Here is an 18,566-nt window from a genome sequence, read left to right on the forward strand (position 1 = left end):
GAGTGAAAATGTCAAATTCATACGCAGTGAAGAAAGAAAAGTTATATGGAGTTAAAGGTAAGAGAAAAAGGGTTGGCTTATTTCTTTCAGTTTGTTGTTGCATTGTGAGCCCTGTAAAGTCAACAGCTGGACTGCTCTACTCAGCACCCACAGGAAAGGGGTCCCTCCCTTTAATTAGGCCAGCTCACCAGATTAGGCCTCATTAGACTCCGGCACAGGACTTCAGCTAAAGCCTGGGCCTCCAGCGTATCCCACTTTAATTGCTTCTGTAATGGCCCCAGCTCAAGCCTTTGAAATTCCATTCCTGAGGGTAATCGGCCATGTTTGTCTGAGTCCGGGAGCTTTACCTTTCGGTGTGAAAGCGCTATTTGTCACACCTCGCTACACACGCGCACACACAAACGGCAGGTAAATATTATCCAAACACTCATTACAGACACGACACAGGTGACTGGCAATATTATGATTATTATAGTTATTTAGAAAGTACTTTTTTTCTCCATATAGATGTTTTAGGCCACACAAAGACTCAATTCAACCATAGACCACAATACAATAATAGCACTAGAAAAGATATGTACAGTTATTACTTCTCTCCATCCCTATGCCGCTCCCGTCTTCCCTCAACCTGGGTCGTGTTCATTAGGTACCAAACGGAAGAAAACAGCCTGAAACAGCGAGGGACTACATGGCCTCTCCAATAACAAACACTTATTTTTGTTTTCTATCTACAGTGAGCCCTACTCAACACGACCCTGGTTATATGTGGACCAGTTAAACTTTGACCTTGTCCTCTTCAACCACCACACAACAACAATACATTTAAGACGTATAGAGCACTGCTGCAAAGTCATGTTGGAATAACAATTCTCACCGGCCACATTTTTTAAACAACAATTACAAATGCATATTTGTATGTTCCCATAAACAGGAGTACATTTACTAACCCCAGGAACCATCTTCACCTGAAAACATAACTAAATATCAAAGACAATCGAGAAACACAAGGCAACCACTTGCAGTAGAAAATAATCATGGGACTAAAAGGTATGTTTTGATGAATATTCTACAGGCATTCTTCATTTAGTACACAGAGAGTATATTTTTGAAAGTAGACAAGACATCCAGGCAGGTGTATTTGATCATTCCTCGTTCGGCCCAACTCGACAGTTCGAGTGAGCCAATGAGAGTTCAGGAATGAGAGTTCAGGAACGTCCAGGGGGCAAAAGCTATGGTCGCATAGCACTACAACCAAAGAATTTCCTGTTTCCCTCAATCCGACACATGAAAGGGCCTAGAGTCTGAGCTCAGAGAGTGTGTGTCTGTGTATTCATGTGGCGATCTTGTTTTGAACACACTCTTCGTGTTTTGGGAGTCATTAAACTGTAGCTTGGTTGAAACAGCTCCGGACGAGAACCAGTTTATATTTATTGGTCTGTGGCATCTTCCTCTCCCTGTAGTTTTATGTGCTGGCTAGGGAAAGGTGCTACATCAAGGATGGTCCATCACTGGAAATGCCATAGTCCTCTCAGGGCATTACAAGTCAGTCTTATGCAAGTCAGTCACCAATGGACTTACCGAAAACAGACACTGGTTTGACAGTATAAATCATCCTCTTCCATCATCAACAGTCTTTCCCTCCTCCGCATCTTCCCCTTGAAGCAGGAGACTTCAATTATGTCAAGGTTGAGAACATGATTCTCTATGACCAGAATAAACATTATTTTGGGGGAAATGCCGTGTTACTGGGAAAGATAATGGACACTGGCAGCAGTATCCGGAGTACGGATATGGGAATATCTGAACGATGGGATGGATGGTGCAGGACAAAGTTATTGGTGGAAAATGAAGAAGAGCAGATGGAGGAGGCGTGGGAGGAGAAGGCACATGTTGCTTTGTAGCCCATTCTTCTTCAGCAGACCTGAGATCAGGAGAAAGAGGTGATTATTGGTACACATTGATTATGCATAAATACAAGACTGCAAGAACAAAGACAGCAAGAAGACCACAGTCCAACACCACTTTGAACAGCATTTCTAAAAAAGCACTCTTGGAGACGTCAGAATGCACATTCATTAATTCAATCACATGGATTGGACTATCAACCAAGGGCTGTGTGGCTCTATCAGAACCCATCCCTTCACCTTCTGGTCGGGCATCATGCCGTTCCCCTGCAGCGAGGTCAGGTGACTGCTGAGCAGGGCGCCCCCTGGCCGGTCGTGCTCACAGAAGATGGTGCCATTGACATAGTGGAAGCGGTCGCCCGGCACCAGCCGGTTTCTACAGGTGGCACAGGTGAAACACTGCAGAAAGCGAGGGACATAAGGAACTTTAAGAAAGAGCAACAGAAACATGGGTTTATCGCTGAGTCATATCACTGTGTTATAAAGGGCCTCAATAAAATGTATGTGGCTTCTGTTGGCATCCCACTGGGCACAGACGTCAGTTCAACGACTAGTTTTCATTTACATTTGGTTGAGTTGTCAACTAACGTGAATTAAACCCCAAAAAATCCCCCATCATTGGATTTAGGTTAAAAGTTGGGTGAAAAAATGATAAAATTCCCTTACGTTGATGACTTTTTGCAAATCCAATCAGTTTTCCACGTTGACTCAACGTCATCACATACATTTTGTTGTTGTTGTTATGAAGTGGAAACAATGTTGATTCAACCAGTTTTTGCCCAGTGGAATGAGTCTTTACTTTTAGGCTGAAGTTCCTCTTACCTTGAGGTGGTACACATTGCCCTGTGCCCGCATCACCATCTCACTGGCAGGGATGGACTGACCACAAGCGCTGCATGCCCCGCTGTGCCCGAACAGCCTGTGGATGAACAACCCATGTCACACCACTGCAACCACTCACACCACAAACACTTCAACACATTACCCCTCTGGCCAAGTAACACCTCCTTTTCACAATGAAAGCAATGCTGTTGTTCAGCACCACACTTCTTATATCTGATTCTGAATCAGCTCACCCTTTTCCAATCCTAAATAGAAATATCTCGAGCAATAAAAGGAAATACGTCCCAGACCAGTGGTTGAAGTCATAAATAAAGTAAAGTATAGGTCTAGATTCTAACACAGGGCTGTCAAACTCATTCCATGGAGGGCCTAGTGTCTGCAGGTTTTTCCTGTTTTTCCTTTCAGTTAAGACTTAAGACAACCAGGTGAGGGGAGTGAAAACCCGCTGACACTCAGCCCTCAATGGAATGAGTTTGACACGTGTTCCAGCAGGACTGAATTGGAGGGATGCAGCATTGAATAGTGTTGGTGGTGGTGCTGAGACATGTGACTCAGGTCTTATGAGTGCTCAGCCGGCGGCCACAGATTCCATGTGGGGTTTGAGCTGCAGATGAAGTCCATGGCAGGCTACTGGGAGAGCCAGGAAATATGTTACAGCTGATACTGGTGAAGAACCCTGATGAAGGGCTTTTTCTCCACAAGTCACGGAATACCTTCTGTAGATGCTGGTGATGTCATTGTTTGGTGTGAAGCGTAAGACAAAGACTATGGTCCACTACAGGCCTTTTGGTGAAGCAGACATTGCGATGCTGATGTCGAACAGTTAACCTCATTGTTAGAGCGTGACCAGGTAAGTCCATTTTGTGAAACTTCCACACCACATTTAGTAGACTACCCAGATCACATTAGCCCATCCCTCAGAGAGCCTAGTGTGTAAACAGTTCAACTGTTCAGTCTTAATAGAAAGCCTCTCAACCGCTCTCACCTTTATTACACCCCCTCCTTGTGACACCTACCAGACTGGTTTGGCTGCTATACCCCCCCCTCCGGTTCCCTATCAGTGTCCCAGCTCTGACTGCACACTGTAATGAATTTTTGATCTTAATCCAAACAGTAATTTAATAAGCGAGCGCCCGAGAGGAACCCTGTTCTCCCTAATTAAGACTCCCTCTCTCTCTCCCTCCCCTCTCTTTCCCCTCTCTCTCCCTCCCCTCTCTCTCTCTCCCTCCCCTCTCTCTCCTCTCTCTCTGCCTCCTCTCTCTCCCCTCCCTCCCCTCTCTCTCTTTCCCTCCCCTCTCTCTCTCCCTCCCTCCCCTCTCCTCACTCTTTCCCCCTCTTTCCCTCCCCTCTCTCTCTTTCCCCCTCTCTCTCTCCCTCCCCCCTCTCTCTCTCCCCTCTCTTTTCCTCTCCTCTCTCTTTCCCTCCCTCTCTCTTTCCCTCCCTCTCTCTCCCTCTCCCTCTCTCTCCCCTCTCTCTCTCCCCCTCCCTTCTCTCTCCCTCTCCCCTCTCTCCCCTCCCTCTCTCTTCCCTCCCCTCTCTCCCTCTCCCTCCACTCTCTCTCTCCCTCCACTCTCTCTCTCCCTCCACTCTCTCTCTCCCTCCACTCTCCCCTCCACTCTCTCTCTCCCTCCCCTCTCTCCCTCCCTCCACTCTCTCTCTCCCTCCACTCTCTCTCTCCCTCCACTCTCTCTCTCCCTCCCCTCTCTCTCCTCCCCCTCTCCCTCTCCGCCTTTATCGGACCTCAGCGGCACAGCGCCACTCGGCAATGAGAGCCTTGCCCTTTTCCACTAACTGTATTATACATTTGATAAGCTTCCGTACTGCATCCCGTTCTGCATTAGAAATATCTGCGAGGATGGACCTTGAGCGTACATGGACACAAGGTGCTGCACTATGTTAGACCATCGTTAAGCAGCAGTGCACAAGTACCATATACCCCTTAAAAAATATGAACGGTGTCATTCCATATTGCTGATTAATTAACAGAGCACTTTTTAGGGCAAAAACACCTTTATATTTTTCTTGTGCAATTCCCATTTATTCATGTTGGCTGCAAGCATTGTAATGAGGAGTTATTATTGGCACAGGCGTCAAGGTGATTTTTAAGCAATACATAGCTAGTAGGCCTACATTCAATTTTGCAACCATACATCTTTCGGTAGATCACATTGTAGGGAAGTAGAAGTGTGCTATTTATTCTGGAGGGAGTGGCTTTAAATCCTCTGTATTCTTACTGGGCTGATGTACAGTGCCCAGTGTCTCTGCTCTACCCAGCAGGCCTCCCTTCGTGCCGGCGCTCTTGGGCTGTGTGGGTTTCCAGACTACACCGGATCTGCCCCAGTGTTTGCCCTGGAGAGCACCGGGGCCTGAGAAGTGCCAACACAGGCACACACACAATCCCAGTCTGTGTTGGACCAGCCAGCCTCTTGCTCTCTCTCTCTCACACATAGTCCAGACTGGACAAGACATTATTAAGACAAACAGTGTAGGAGCAATGCTGTGGTGATGGAATTGGCTAATGTGCAGTCTTTTCCTGGTTTCCCCTCACCTTACGCAACTTCTTAGGTTTTGTCATTAAAATGTGCAAAAAGTAGTGAAATACAGAGTTGGTCATGTCTTGAGAGGATAGAGTAGCTTTCAGAATCTCCTTGTTCCCCCAGCCCCCTACCCTACCCTGCTGTGAGCATATACCTCTTTCATAACACCCTCCAGTCTCTGATGTCCTGCCTTCCTACCCTGCTGTGAGCATATACCTCTTTCATAACATCCTACCCTGCTGTGAGCATATACCTCTTTCATAACACCCTCCAGTCTCTGATGTCCTGCCCCACCCTACCCTGCTGTGAGCATATACCTCTTTCATAACACCCTCCAGTCTCTGATATCCTACCACACCCTACCCTGCTGTGAGCATATACCTCTTTCATAACACCCTCCAGTCTCTGATGTCCTGCCCCACCCTACCCTGCTGTGAGCATATACCTCTTTCATAACACCCTCCAGTCTCTGATGTCCTGCCACACCCTACCCTGCTGTGAGCATATACCTCTTTCATAACACCCTCCAGTCTCTGATGTCCTGCCACACCCAACCCTGCTGTGAGCATATACCTCTTTCATAACACCCCCCAGTCTCTGATATCCTACCACACCCTACCCTGCTGTGAGCATATACCTCTTTCATAACACCCTCCAGTCTCTGATGTCCTGCCACACCCAACCCTGCTGTGAGCATATACCTCTTTCATAACACCCTCCAGTCTCTGATATCCTACCACACCCTACCCTGCTGTGAGCATATACCTCTTTCATAACACCCTCCAGTCTCTGATGTCCTGCCACACCCAACCCTGCTGTGAGCATATACCTCTTTCATAACACCCTCCAGTCTCTGATGTCCTGCCCCACCCTACCCTGCTGTGAGCATATACCTCTTTCATAACACCCTCCAGTCTCTGATGTCCTGCCACACCCTACCCTGCTGTGAGCATATACCTCTTTCATAACACCCTCCAGTCTCTGATGTCCTGCCACACCCTACCCTGCTGTGAGCATATACCTCTTTCATAACACCCTCCAGTCTCTGATGTCCTGCCACACCCAACCCTGCTGTGAGCATATACCTCTTTCATAACACCCTCCAGTCTCTGATGTCCTGCCACACCCTACCCTGCTGTGAGCATATACCTCTTTCATAACACCCTCCAGTCTCTGATGTCCTGCCACACCCTACCCTGCTGTGAGCATATACCTCTTTCATAACACCCTCCAGTCTCTGATATCCTACCACACCCTACCCTGCTGTGAGCATATACCTCTTTCATAACACCCTACCCTGCTGTGAGCATATACCTCTTTCATAACACCCTCCAGTCTCTGATGTCCTGCCTTCCTACCCTGCTGTGAGCATATACCTCTTTCATAACATCCTACCCTGCTGTGAGCATATACCTCTTTCATAACACCCTCCAGTCTCTGATGTCCTGCCCCACCCTACCCTGCTGTGAGCATATACCTCTTTCATAACACCCTCCAGTCTCTGATATCCTACCACACCCTACCCTGCTGTGAGCATATACCTCTTTCATAACACCCTCCAGTCTCTGATGTCCTGCCCCACCCTACCCTGCTGTGAGCATATACCTCTTTCATAACACCCTCCAGTCTCTGATGTCCTGCCACACCCAACCCTGCTGTGAGCATATACCTCTTTCATAACACCCTCCAGTCTCTGATATCCTACCACACCCTACCCTGCTGTGAGCATATACCTCTTTCATAACACCCTACCCTGCTGTGAGCATATACCTCTTTCATAACACCCTCCAGTCTCTGATGTCCTGCCCCACCCTACCCTGCTGTGAGCATATACCTCTTTCATAACACCCTCCAGTCTCTGATATCCTACCAAACCCTACCCTGCTGTGAGCATATACCTCTTTCATAACACCCTCCAGTCTCTGATGTCCTGCCCCACCCTACCCTGCTGTGAGCATATACCTCTTTCATAACACCCTCCAGTCTCTGATGTCCTGCCACACCCTACCCTGCTGTGAGCATATACCTCTTTCATAACACCCTCCAGTCTCTGATATCCTACCAAACCCTACCCTGCTGTGAGCATATACCTCTTTCATAACACCCTCCAGTCTCTGATGTCCTGCCACACCCAACCCTGCTGTGAGCATATACCTCTTTCATAACACCCCCCAGTCTCTGATATCCTGCCACCCCTACCCTGCTGTGAGCATATACCTCTTTCATAACACCCTCCAGTCTCTGATGTCCTGCCACACCCAACCCTGCTGTGAGCATATACCTCTTTCATAACACCCTCCAGTCTCTGATATCCTACCAAACCCTACCCTGCTGTGAGCATATACCTCTTTCATAACACCCTCCAGTCTCTGATGTCCTGCCCCACCCAACCCTGCTGTGAGCATATACCTCTTTCATAACACCCTCCAGTCTCTGATGTCCTGCCCCACCCTACCCTGCTGTGAGCATATACCTCTTTCATAACACCCTCCAGTCTCTGATGTCCTGCCACACCCTACCTGACCGCATTCACACCCAAACACCTGGTTCCTTTATGCGTGCGTAGAACAAACAAAAAGAGAGAAAAAAGACTTGACAAATTCCTCCACTTCTCCAACTGCTTTCAGAGCTGTCTGTGCTTGTCTGGCCTAGCATTAACAGACCCATCAGGCGGGATCAGTTGTGGAAAGTGGATTTCCGTTGCACTTTCACTATTAACTCGTTATTGAAGGAGAAGCTCACTAAAATTGACTTTAGGTTGTAGGCTAACCATCTCTCAGCTGTTTTAGCTATCTTCAACCATTTTTGACCTGGGCTGTGTTGAACATTTAAAACACTTTAATTTCCACTTTGTCAACATAGCCTTGGTCCAAAATGGTTGATGTTACCTAAAACATTTGAGAGACCGTTAGCTTACAACCTATGGTAATTTCAGACTATATAACATAGGCAAATCATTTCCCCATGTAATTCCCCTTTCCCCACCCCTATGTCACTCTAGTATGGTAGTTTCCAATCAAATCTTTTTCCTCCATCTGCATGACCAATATGGAGGCAGACGCTACACCTGCCTACAAGAAGGTGAGGAGGACCATTATCATGCTGCATCCACCCCCCCACCCAGTGTCCTTTCTGATTTCAACGCTTCCTTCCCTGAAGCTCACCTGATGTAGTCGTTCTTGCAGAGGATCATGCCACCTTTGCTGTAGCAGGTGGTGCCAATCTCGCCCAGCTGGGCGTGGCAGCAGGAGCACTTGAGGCAGCGCGTGTGCCAGTAGCGCTCCATGGAGAAGAGCAGGAAGCGGTCGGCGATGCGCCCACCACAGCCCGCGCATGACCTGCCTGCCGAGCCACCGCCGCCCCCCGTCACCGCCACGGCTGATGCCTCCACCCGGCTGTTCACCATGGTTGGCCTGGAGAGAAGATATAATGTCGCCTTGAGTAAGGATGATAACAACAAGGCTGGGCGAATGGAAAAGTGTCTATTCAGCAGTACGAGAATGTTTGAGCTTAAAACATGGACAGATGGAATGATATTTCTGTTTTAAAGACATTAACAGTCCAGGAAATAACACCACTGACACTTTTATTAACAAGCTTTCTTTCAATTTAGGGTATTTGGTTGATGTTTACCACAGCTTCTACATTCTATTCCGGAAACCCACGGAACATTCAGGAAATCAAGCTTCCTCTCCGTCTTCCACGTTATCATGGTTACCCTAAATACATCTGTGCCATACCATACTGTACACCCACCTGGAACGTACCATACTGTACACCCACCTGGAACGTACCATACTGTACACCCACCTGGAACGTACCATACTGTACACCCACCTGGAACGTACCATACTGTACACCCACCTGGAACGTACCATACTGTACACCCACCTGGAACGTACCATACTGTACACACCACCTGGAACGTACCATACTGTACACCCACCTGGAACGTACCATACTGTACACCCACCTGGAACGTACCATACTGTACACCCACCTGGAACGTACCATACTGTACACCCACCTGGAACGTACCATACTGTACAACCACCTGGAACGTACCATACTGGAACGTACCATACTGTACCCACCTGGAACGTACCATACTGTACAACCACCTGGAACGTACCATACTGTACCCACCTGGAACGTACCATACTGGAACATACCATACTGTACACCCACCTGGAACGTACCATACTGTACACCCACCTGGAACGTACCATACTGTACACCCACCTGGAACGTACCATACTGTACACCCACCTGGAACGTACCATACTGGAACGTACCATACTGTACACCCAACTAGAACGTACCATACTGGAACGTACCATACTGTACACCCACCTGGAACGTACCATACTGTACACACCAGGGGTAGGTAACTAGATTCAGAGCAGATGGTCGGGGGACCGAAACGTAATTATAATAATTTGTACACTGTAAATGAACCACAACCAAGCCCAAAAAGAGATTGTATTTGAAAATAACATAATATAATACCTTAATTAAATTGTGACACGATCACATACGTCTTGCTGGTGATTTTAGTATTTTTTTGGACAAAAACTAACACCCCCCCCCCCCAAAAAACTAATATTATGACTTTGAGGGGGGTCAAACAAAATACTTGTGGGCCGGTTTTGGCCCATGGTCCACCTTTAACCGACGTCCGGACTGTATATCCACCTGGAATGTCCAAACTGTACTGTACACCCACCTGGAATGTCCAAACTGTACTGTACACCCACCTGTAATGTCCAAACTGTATTGTACACCCACCTGGAATGTCCAAACTGTACTGTACACCCACCTGGAACTTGGGTGACGAGGAGAGAGAAGCCCCACAGACAGGAAAGAGCGAGGCCTCGGATTCCCAAATGTGAGTTTTGGCACGGCAACCAATCGGTTGGCTCTGGTACTTGTTGGCAAAGAGAGCTTAGGCCTATTCATTTAAGGGATATGGCGGAAGGGGGGGGTACAGTTTCCTGAAAAATATGCGCCTCTGAGGCGACTGGCACCCTGGAAAGCAGCTGTCCCACGACAACTTCCACACAAACCTCTTCTTACTAACCAAAGCCGCACTGTCTTTGAGCCGGCTGCAAATATAACCTCTCATTGCAACTTGATAATGTGTCTCAGAAGAGAGGTCTTTGATGTTGCAGAGTCCTGCTCATTGAATAATGTTGTTGGGTTGCACTGGGTGAGTAGACTAGTCGACAGAGGTTTTTTGAGTGATTACAAATTATGCAAAAACTTTGGTTAGGGTTACAGAGTTGACACTCTGGTATACCAGTATATAAACCTTCTCGTGGTGTAATGGAGAAGACATATGGAGTCCCATATCCTTTGAGACACCAGACAACCAATGGTAATCTACATGATGTCTCCACATTCCAAGTGTGCTGTTATCGGTTCATTTCTACTGTATATCAGAACTTCCCACTTTTACGTTTCAAAACTGAACTGATTTCATGCACAGCTGGGGATAATATTGCTTTCAAATCACACTAACAAGAACCATACCAGCGTGCAACTCAGCAATGAGTCAGCCATTGCTTTTCACCGGCTTCATGATTCATAATTATGGCCAACAACAACACTAAATAATTGCAGCGACGGATTTCATTTTCCAAATTAACAACAGCGTCCTAATTTGTCCTCCAGTGCTTCTAATTTAAATGAGGGCATGTTTTGCTTTACGAGTGCCCTTCCCACAAGACATTTCAGTCCGCCGCTGGTCCACCACAGTTATGCACTCTCGGCTTTGGACACCTGGCTCCAATCAAGGAGAGCTGAGCTCCATAAGAGAGGCCCAGGGCGATGCTGGACTGACCCCAACAAAGTGCCTTCACATGGGGCACCAACCCTGCACCTCAGGACCCATACAGAGGAACACGACAAAGAGCTGCGGGACCAAACCCTGGCGGTAAAGCTTTTTCCACAGTGCTACTCTACAGTATCTAGTTCAATAGATGCACGTAGCTGTTGTAACCAACCCATCTATTGGCATTTGGACAGGTGAGATATTTTTTATACATTCTTGACATAGGTCAGCACTTGACTTATCACAGGCTTATCAGTACGTGCAGTACATGCACACAGACAGACACACACAGACACACAGACACACAATATCAATCCGATCGTGAATATCGGCACAAGACATTTCTCCGTTTGATTGATGACCGTTACACTAGGCTGTTTCCACAAGCCCCTTTTAAAAAGGCTGCTGTCAATTTCTCTGTGGATTTGAAAGAGTCCCTGAACCAGGCAAGGCTGGTGGAAGAAAGGGTGAAAGCTTATACTGTTGCCTTAAATCCAAGGTATTGCACGAGGGGGAAAGAGAGCTTGGCGTCTGCATGTGGGGGATTGCCTGCCATCTGGGACTCTATCACATGTTATTTCCTCTAGCTGTTCTTCCACCGAGGTCAAGAGGCAACAGACAAGAGATGCCCTGGGGAGTTCAAAGGTCATCCACAGAGCTGCTCTGATTGGGGATGTCAATCAGGGGTTGGGGAGGTCCAAGTTGCCACAGGAAGGCAGTGTGACCCCTTCCTGGAGGGGGGCCATCCCGGGGCACATTTCAGCCTTTACCAGTCGGTTTCAAATGCCAGCTGGCAATGTGCTGTCTCACAGTCAGGGTCAAAGGCAACCCTGGCAAACTGGAGACCAGAGGCAGCAACTCCAGAAAAAAAAACTTCAAAAATACCTGGGGGCAACAACATGGTTTTCCAACTTACTCCTAGCAATGGGTCCCACAGCTGCATCCTAGGATGGGGAATTGAAATCAAATTGAAATGAAAACACTTGATGCCAGATTTGTTCCGGCAATGTGGGGCATCATAGTTGAGGGGATGGATTATCCCACCTAAGGAACAGTAAGGGAAACATTTAACAGTACTGGGCAGGGGGGCAGAACCTTCTGCAACTATCATAACGGCATATAGCTATAAACAATTATGCAATTAGTGCAATGAGGTCATTGTGTATGATGAATACACAGCTTGTCTAGTTAATTTACAGTTTGGAACACAAGACACCTTACATGGCCCACTTCTGCTTGCTGCTTTGCAGTCCGTTTCCTGTGTTCAGAGCCAGACTCCTCGGGCAGTGAATTACCAGCGTGAAATCAATTACTATACCCCGAAATACAAGAGCCTCCACCCTCGTGAAATAAAAAGAGGAATTCTGGTCAAATCTAGGAACAGAGGCGCCAGTGTGACCTCCCTTTCTCTTCCTCTCTCATAGACATGCACTTGAGTATGAGCTATACCCTGTTTTTCTCTTTTAAAAGAAGGACTTGGGTAAAGTGTCTATATGGTATGGAAACATTTCCTCTTGATTACAATATGTCAACAAGTCCTAAGCCTCAATGCTTTTTCTGGCCATCTGGCAATTTTCCTGTAGAACCAGTTAGTCTCCCTTGACTCCAAACAGATCATAACATGCACCGTAAAGCCACGGCAGACCAAGTCCAACCTAAGGGGAGAAGAGGCTACCCTTAAATCAATGATTATTTCCCTGTTTGTTTGCCTTCCTACTGAAGTCTCAGAAGAACTGCTGCAGTGCAGCTATGTGAAAGTCTCAAATGGGTGCAGAAATACTTCTCACTTTTTTTGCATTCCTCACCGTACCTGCGACAAGTTGCGGCAGCACAGCGAATGCAATCACACAGACACACACCTGCAGAAGCCTCAGCCGTAAGCGAAGACGAGCCAAAATAACCTCACCAAAAAAAACTCACTGATCTCATGAAAATGCAAATCCTACATTTAATCATCTTTCGCAGCACACGGCAAACTCTGAGACAATACCTGAGCCATGCCCTGGGGAATGTCATGAGCATCGGAGGGGGAGCCAGTGATATTTCAATGCAGAGCAAGCCCCAACAATTACATTACCCTAAACGGGACTTAGACAAGCTTATCCCCCCGCTGAACACAGTAGACACCCACCTATTTTGGAGGGCGTAAGGACTTAGTGTTCCTTCTTATCAACACCCTGCAGAACTTTGGAGAACGCCATATCTTCATAACGCTGATTTGTAACCAAAGCCTATCGCTAAAAACAAGCTAGGGCATTTCTCCTGGCAAAGGAGCATATTGGCTTTCTAAAAACAAAGAGAAAAGGGGGTTAGGAAAGTCTATGCAAGCCAGATAGATGAACGAGTGGCACACAATGAGGGCAAAGTTTAGAGGGGGTGACGGAAAGAGTTATTTTTGTTGAAATTAGTTTTGGAGTCCGCCCGAGTCTGTCCTTGACTAGGCTACTACTTACGCTCCTTCCATTGATAAACTGGAGTCCTTGTTGAGCGATAAGAGTCTGTGGGCTCTGATTTGTAATAAGCTCGGTCTCCACTGCTGCGTTTAATGATAAATGAATGATCAGGCAAAACAAAGGTTAGTGAGGAGGAGAGACAGCTGTGTTCCGCTCTGGTAATAGACTGATTGATGAAATAACCATTAAAAACAGAGGCTAATGAGGAGGAACACAATACCTTGGCTGTCTGAGGACAGACTGATGGATTGCATGTGGTTTCGGGTTGACAGAGCAAATAATGGTTCACTCGCCATTACCCAATTGCATTTGGCTCTTCTTCATTGAAATACTCACTTGTTGGTGATAAATACATTGTCAGCTCCCAATCATTTAGTCTTCTTGTATTGCTACGCTTCTTTTGGATAGGAACCTACATAGATAGCATAGGCCTAATAGGCTGAGTTTACACAGGCAGCCCAATTCAGATTTATTGCCCAATTTATAAGCAAAAGAGCTGATCTGATTTGTCCAAAAGACCAATTAGCGGGACAAAAGTCAGAATTGGGCTGCCTGTGTAAATGCAGCCTTATAACCTTATTTGTTCAACATATGGTGAATACTAAACTGTGTTTTTATAAGACCACTAGGCATTTTTAGGCTTGGGCATAGTTTCTTTATCTTGTTGATGTGCATCAACAAGTCCCATATCTCACCAAAGTGTCTCGGATCAAATTTCACATTACACCAGTCACTTTGTAGAGAAGTATTGCTCCCTGTGCCTTTGGTAAACCTACACTAATTAAAACCTGTCAAAGCCCAACGCCCATCCCCCCCAGTTTAAATGAACAAATAACCCCGCTCACACAAGCAAGGGGAAGTCGTTTGTAATTAAAATAAATAAGCCTGACTGCACCATTAACAGCCACTATAAATAGTACAAATAGTACAGTGAGCAATGGTCAGGCCCGCTTGGCACCAAGGCAGATTAGCAATATATCCTTCTCTTTTAATAATGCGCTCAGGGGCCATAACTACACGCATCGCTGTTTCATTAAAACGGGTCTCTTTTAATTAACACTACGGCCGGCGCACAACTCCCCATTGTACCAGGGCTGCCTTGATGCAGAGATGCAGTCAAGATACCGGAGAAGACCCCCCCCCCACAACAAAAGCATGGACGAACGGTTAAGAAATGTGTGCTATGATAAGGGGTAAAAGTAAGTCATGTTCACCACCGGATAGTCAGAGGGAAATGTAGAATCACGGACGAATAGCTTGCGCTCAATAATTGTTCGAACATGACAGACAGAAAAGGGGACCAACATTTTCTGGCAATAATACCCTACCGTTCATTACTGTGTAATAATACATCTACTAGGCTGAAACTTTTAACGATATAGGACTATTAACAAATGTGTGGAAAATGTGACGCGCTGCGGTGCTCACCTTGCCGTCGTGGTAGTTTATGTGAAGTAACCGCGAGGAAATGATCACGATGTGGTGCGCGCTACCACGAGACGTGCGCAACTTCAACCAAGTCGTGGACTGCTGCTTGCAATGGTAAATTGTTGCAGTTCTCAAGATGTAACAACTTCAAACGGTTGTTATATATTCCGATTGGAGAGCTTGCAAACTAGTCCAGAAGTAGTCTAGGCTAAATCTTCCTCTTCTTGTAACCTTATTTTATACTGCGTTGGTCGACTTCATGGATTTCCTATAGACAGCTGAAACAGTAAACTTGGTGATGAAGTAATTCTCTCATATCAGATAGTCACAGCTCGGCTAAAGGAATTTGGTTCTTAGTTCTTGTTCATGGACATACAGCGCTACTATTTGTGAGAGGAAAGGCGGCTACTCCAGTTCAAAGCCAAGAGGGAATACACATTTAAATCACTCCTCCTATGACGCGTCGAGGTTCAGCCCCCGCAGCCATTGAACAGCAAGGGGGGTGTGGCATTTGACATAATGATGGATGTCTGTTTAAGGAACTTTTGCCTATTTGTGGCTGTTTTAAATAGGCCATAATCACCACCGCTGAGCAATGTTGAAAAAGCAATTCATTAATCCTTAACCCAGCCCCCAACCTCCCTAAGGCAGAAGACGTCCTGTTCCAATTTCTTTTAGGACTGCTCTGACTCAGGCATAACTGGACAGTGACCCTTTCTTAACTAATGAAACGCCTTACACTGTACTAGCCTTGCCTGTATGCCTACAGTTACAATTAATACATTCACATTTTGGTCATTAGTAGCGGTCTTATCCTAAAGCAATGTTTTACTTACGGGATGTTTATTTGCAGTAGCTATAGCAATGAATATAATATAATATCACATTTTGTAGGTTATTATATCTATATTATTAATTTACCAGGCAGAAAACACGAGTCATATATATATATATATATATATATATATATATATATATATATATATATATATGTGTGTGTGTGTGTGTGTGTGTGTGTGTGTGTGTGGTGTGGTGTGGTGTGGTGTGTGTGTGTGTGGTGTGTGTGTGTGTGTGTGTGTGTCTATATATATTATTCTTATTTGATTGATAATTTTTTGTTTGACACAGATGAACAATCCAATAATAATGAGGACAATTGACTTTGTTTCCCATGCCTACAGAGAACTGCTTCGATTGAAGTGAGAGTGAGGTAGTGACAAAATAAAATGCACCGGGAGGCCAACATTGAGGTATTGTGAGTGCCAGTGGTGCTAAATGCTGGGCAGCTCACTCAACATCAGGAACAACATCTGGCCGGGAGAAAGAGACAATTACTTATGTGTGGTAAACTCTAGTTTCACTCGACAATCAAAACAGCAGCATCATTTAACAATTACAGCATGGAGTGTATGGGTAATCACCGCATTCTCTTTGAATTGCACCCCCCATTATTGGTTAGTGAGATGAATTTTGGCATAACATGTGCGTGCTGCACATGTAGTGCTCTGAACTTTGGCACAGGACATGTAGTGACATATAGGGATGGTCAGCCTACATGTCACTACAATTTGGTTGTGCATCAGCAATTTTCCTTAAGTTATGACAGTCACTCAATTACATTTTTTAGGTTGGTAAATCAGTCTAGCCAGCTATCTAAACGTGCAGTAATCATGGCCACATTACCATCTGGGCTTAAAGGGCACGTGCCCAGGGGGCCCTGACCTCCAGGGGGCCCTGACCTCCAGGGGGCCCTGACCTCCAGGAGGCCCTGACCTCCAGGAGGCCCTGACCCCCATCATTTTGTTAGCCACTCTCACTCAGATATCATTTTAACATGGCATAAGTCATGGAAAAATGTGTAGAATCAGGATATTAGCTTTAAAACTGCTAAAAATCTCTAGCTTTTTGGGCCCCCAAAAGGTTAGAGCCGGCTCTGCTTGTAGGACCTCATTGCTAAGAACAATGTGGGATTCAACTGGAACGAATAGCGGGTCCTGTGTGGACCCCTGTCAGCGCCTTTAATTACATGGTTATTTATATACCTGCTCCTTCTCCTGGCCCAACTAAAGCCCGTGCCACAGCCATACATCACAACACCTGCAGAGGCAAGTAATAACTACAGCAAATGTTTACTTTCTGTGAGAGTCCAGCTTGGGGACCGCGCGTCCGAATGGTTATTTGGTTATGTGTTATTTTTATAGGCTTATTAACCACATTTGCGAACTTATCCAATTCTCAATATGCCTTTTGTCAATTTTAAACATAACAGTGCGCAATTACACACAGACTTTCAATTGACCATGGGCCTAAACTGCTGTGTTGCCTGTCCCTTAATCAAATATGCTGTACCCTATGATGATTGTGACACACTGTACACTCACTTGCCTATGGATGAGTTCTTATTCTTGTTTAAAATGATTTCCCCTCAATTGATCCTTTTGTTTTATTGTGCTGATAATACATCTGTGGACATTTTTATGGTGACTCTGGAGGATGAGCAAAGTTATTAACATTTTCATTCCATAGCTTAATCCAAACATATTTCTTCAGACCAATTACCAGTTCATAAACGAACTCAGGTTTAGCTCTGTCGAGAGTCAGTCATTTGTATTGGGCGACACCTTGTGGATATATTGAATTCAAAGGGGTTTTATTGGCATGGGAAACATATTTACGTTGCCGAAGCAAGTCATAGAGATCTCACAAGTGCTCCTCCTAATTCAGCAATCCAATGACAAGATATAACATGTCAAATATTATACTAGCTCAATCACACAATCAAACACGTCTACAGTAAACATGTTGTCCCTCACGAATGATGTAGCGCTCCTCCTTGTCAACCAGTGAAGATTTTTCCAACGTATGTTGTGTGGAGTTATGAGAGAGAGAGAGAAATTAAATTACGTTTTTGCACTCCTCCTCTAGTAGTCCTCCATAGGAATGGGGAATTTTACGGTATTTTAATGTAATGTTTTGAGGACAATATTGCATCCATTTAAGTATTTATTTGTTGTAATGGGGACAGGAACATAAGTACTCCCAGAAATATTCAAAAATGTTTGCTGCGGGGACTTGCTTCCATTCAGCCACAAGAGCATTAGTGAGGTCGGGCACTGATGTTGGGCGATTAGGCCTGGCTCGCAGTTGGCTTTTCAATTCTGTGTAGGACAGTCAAGTTGTTCCACACCGATCTTGACAAACCATTTCTGTATGGACCTTGCTTCCTGCACGGGGGAATTGTTACACTGAAACAGGAAAGGGCCTTCCCCAAACTGTTGCCACAAAGTTGGAAGCACAGAATCATCTAGCATGTCATTGTATGCTGTAGCATTAAGATTTCCCTTCACTGGAACAAGAGGCCTAGCCTGAACCATGAAAAACAGCCCCAGACCATTATTCCTCCTCCACCAAACTTTACAGTTGGCACTATGCATTCGGGCAGGTAGTGTTCTCCTGGCATCCGCTAAATCCAGATTCGTCCGTCGGACAGCCAGATGGTGAAGTGTGATTCATCACTCCAGAAAACGTGTTTCCACTGATCCAGAGTCCAATGTTGGTGAGCTTAACA

General features: G+C 45.8%; 1 protein-coding gene across 1 annotated transcript; it reads right to left on the reverse strand.

The window, feature by feature from the left end:
* Nucleotides 1-448: 448 nt before the first annotated feature.
* lmo4a (LIM domain only 4a) lies at nt 449-15,367 on the reverse strand. Its single transcript, NM_001139986.1, is given in 5 exon segments — nt 449-1,921; nt 2,145-2,303; nt 2,727-2,823; nt 8,449-8,697; nt 14,999-15,367. Coding segments are annotated over 4 exon segments (507 nt in total). The 5' UTR covers nt 8,691-8,697; nt 14,999-15,367; the 3' UTR covers nt 449-1,912.
* Nucleotides 15,368-18,566: the final 3,199 nt, after the last annotated feature.

Source organism: Salmo salar, chromosome ssa01, assembly GCF_905237065.1.
Source record: "Salmo salar chromosome ssa01, Ssal_v3.1, whole genome shotgun sequence".
NCBI classification, from domain to species: Eukaryota; Metazoa; Chordata; class Actinopteri; order Salmoniformes; family Salmonidae; genus Salmo; species Salmo salar.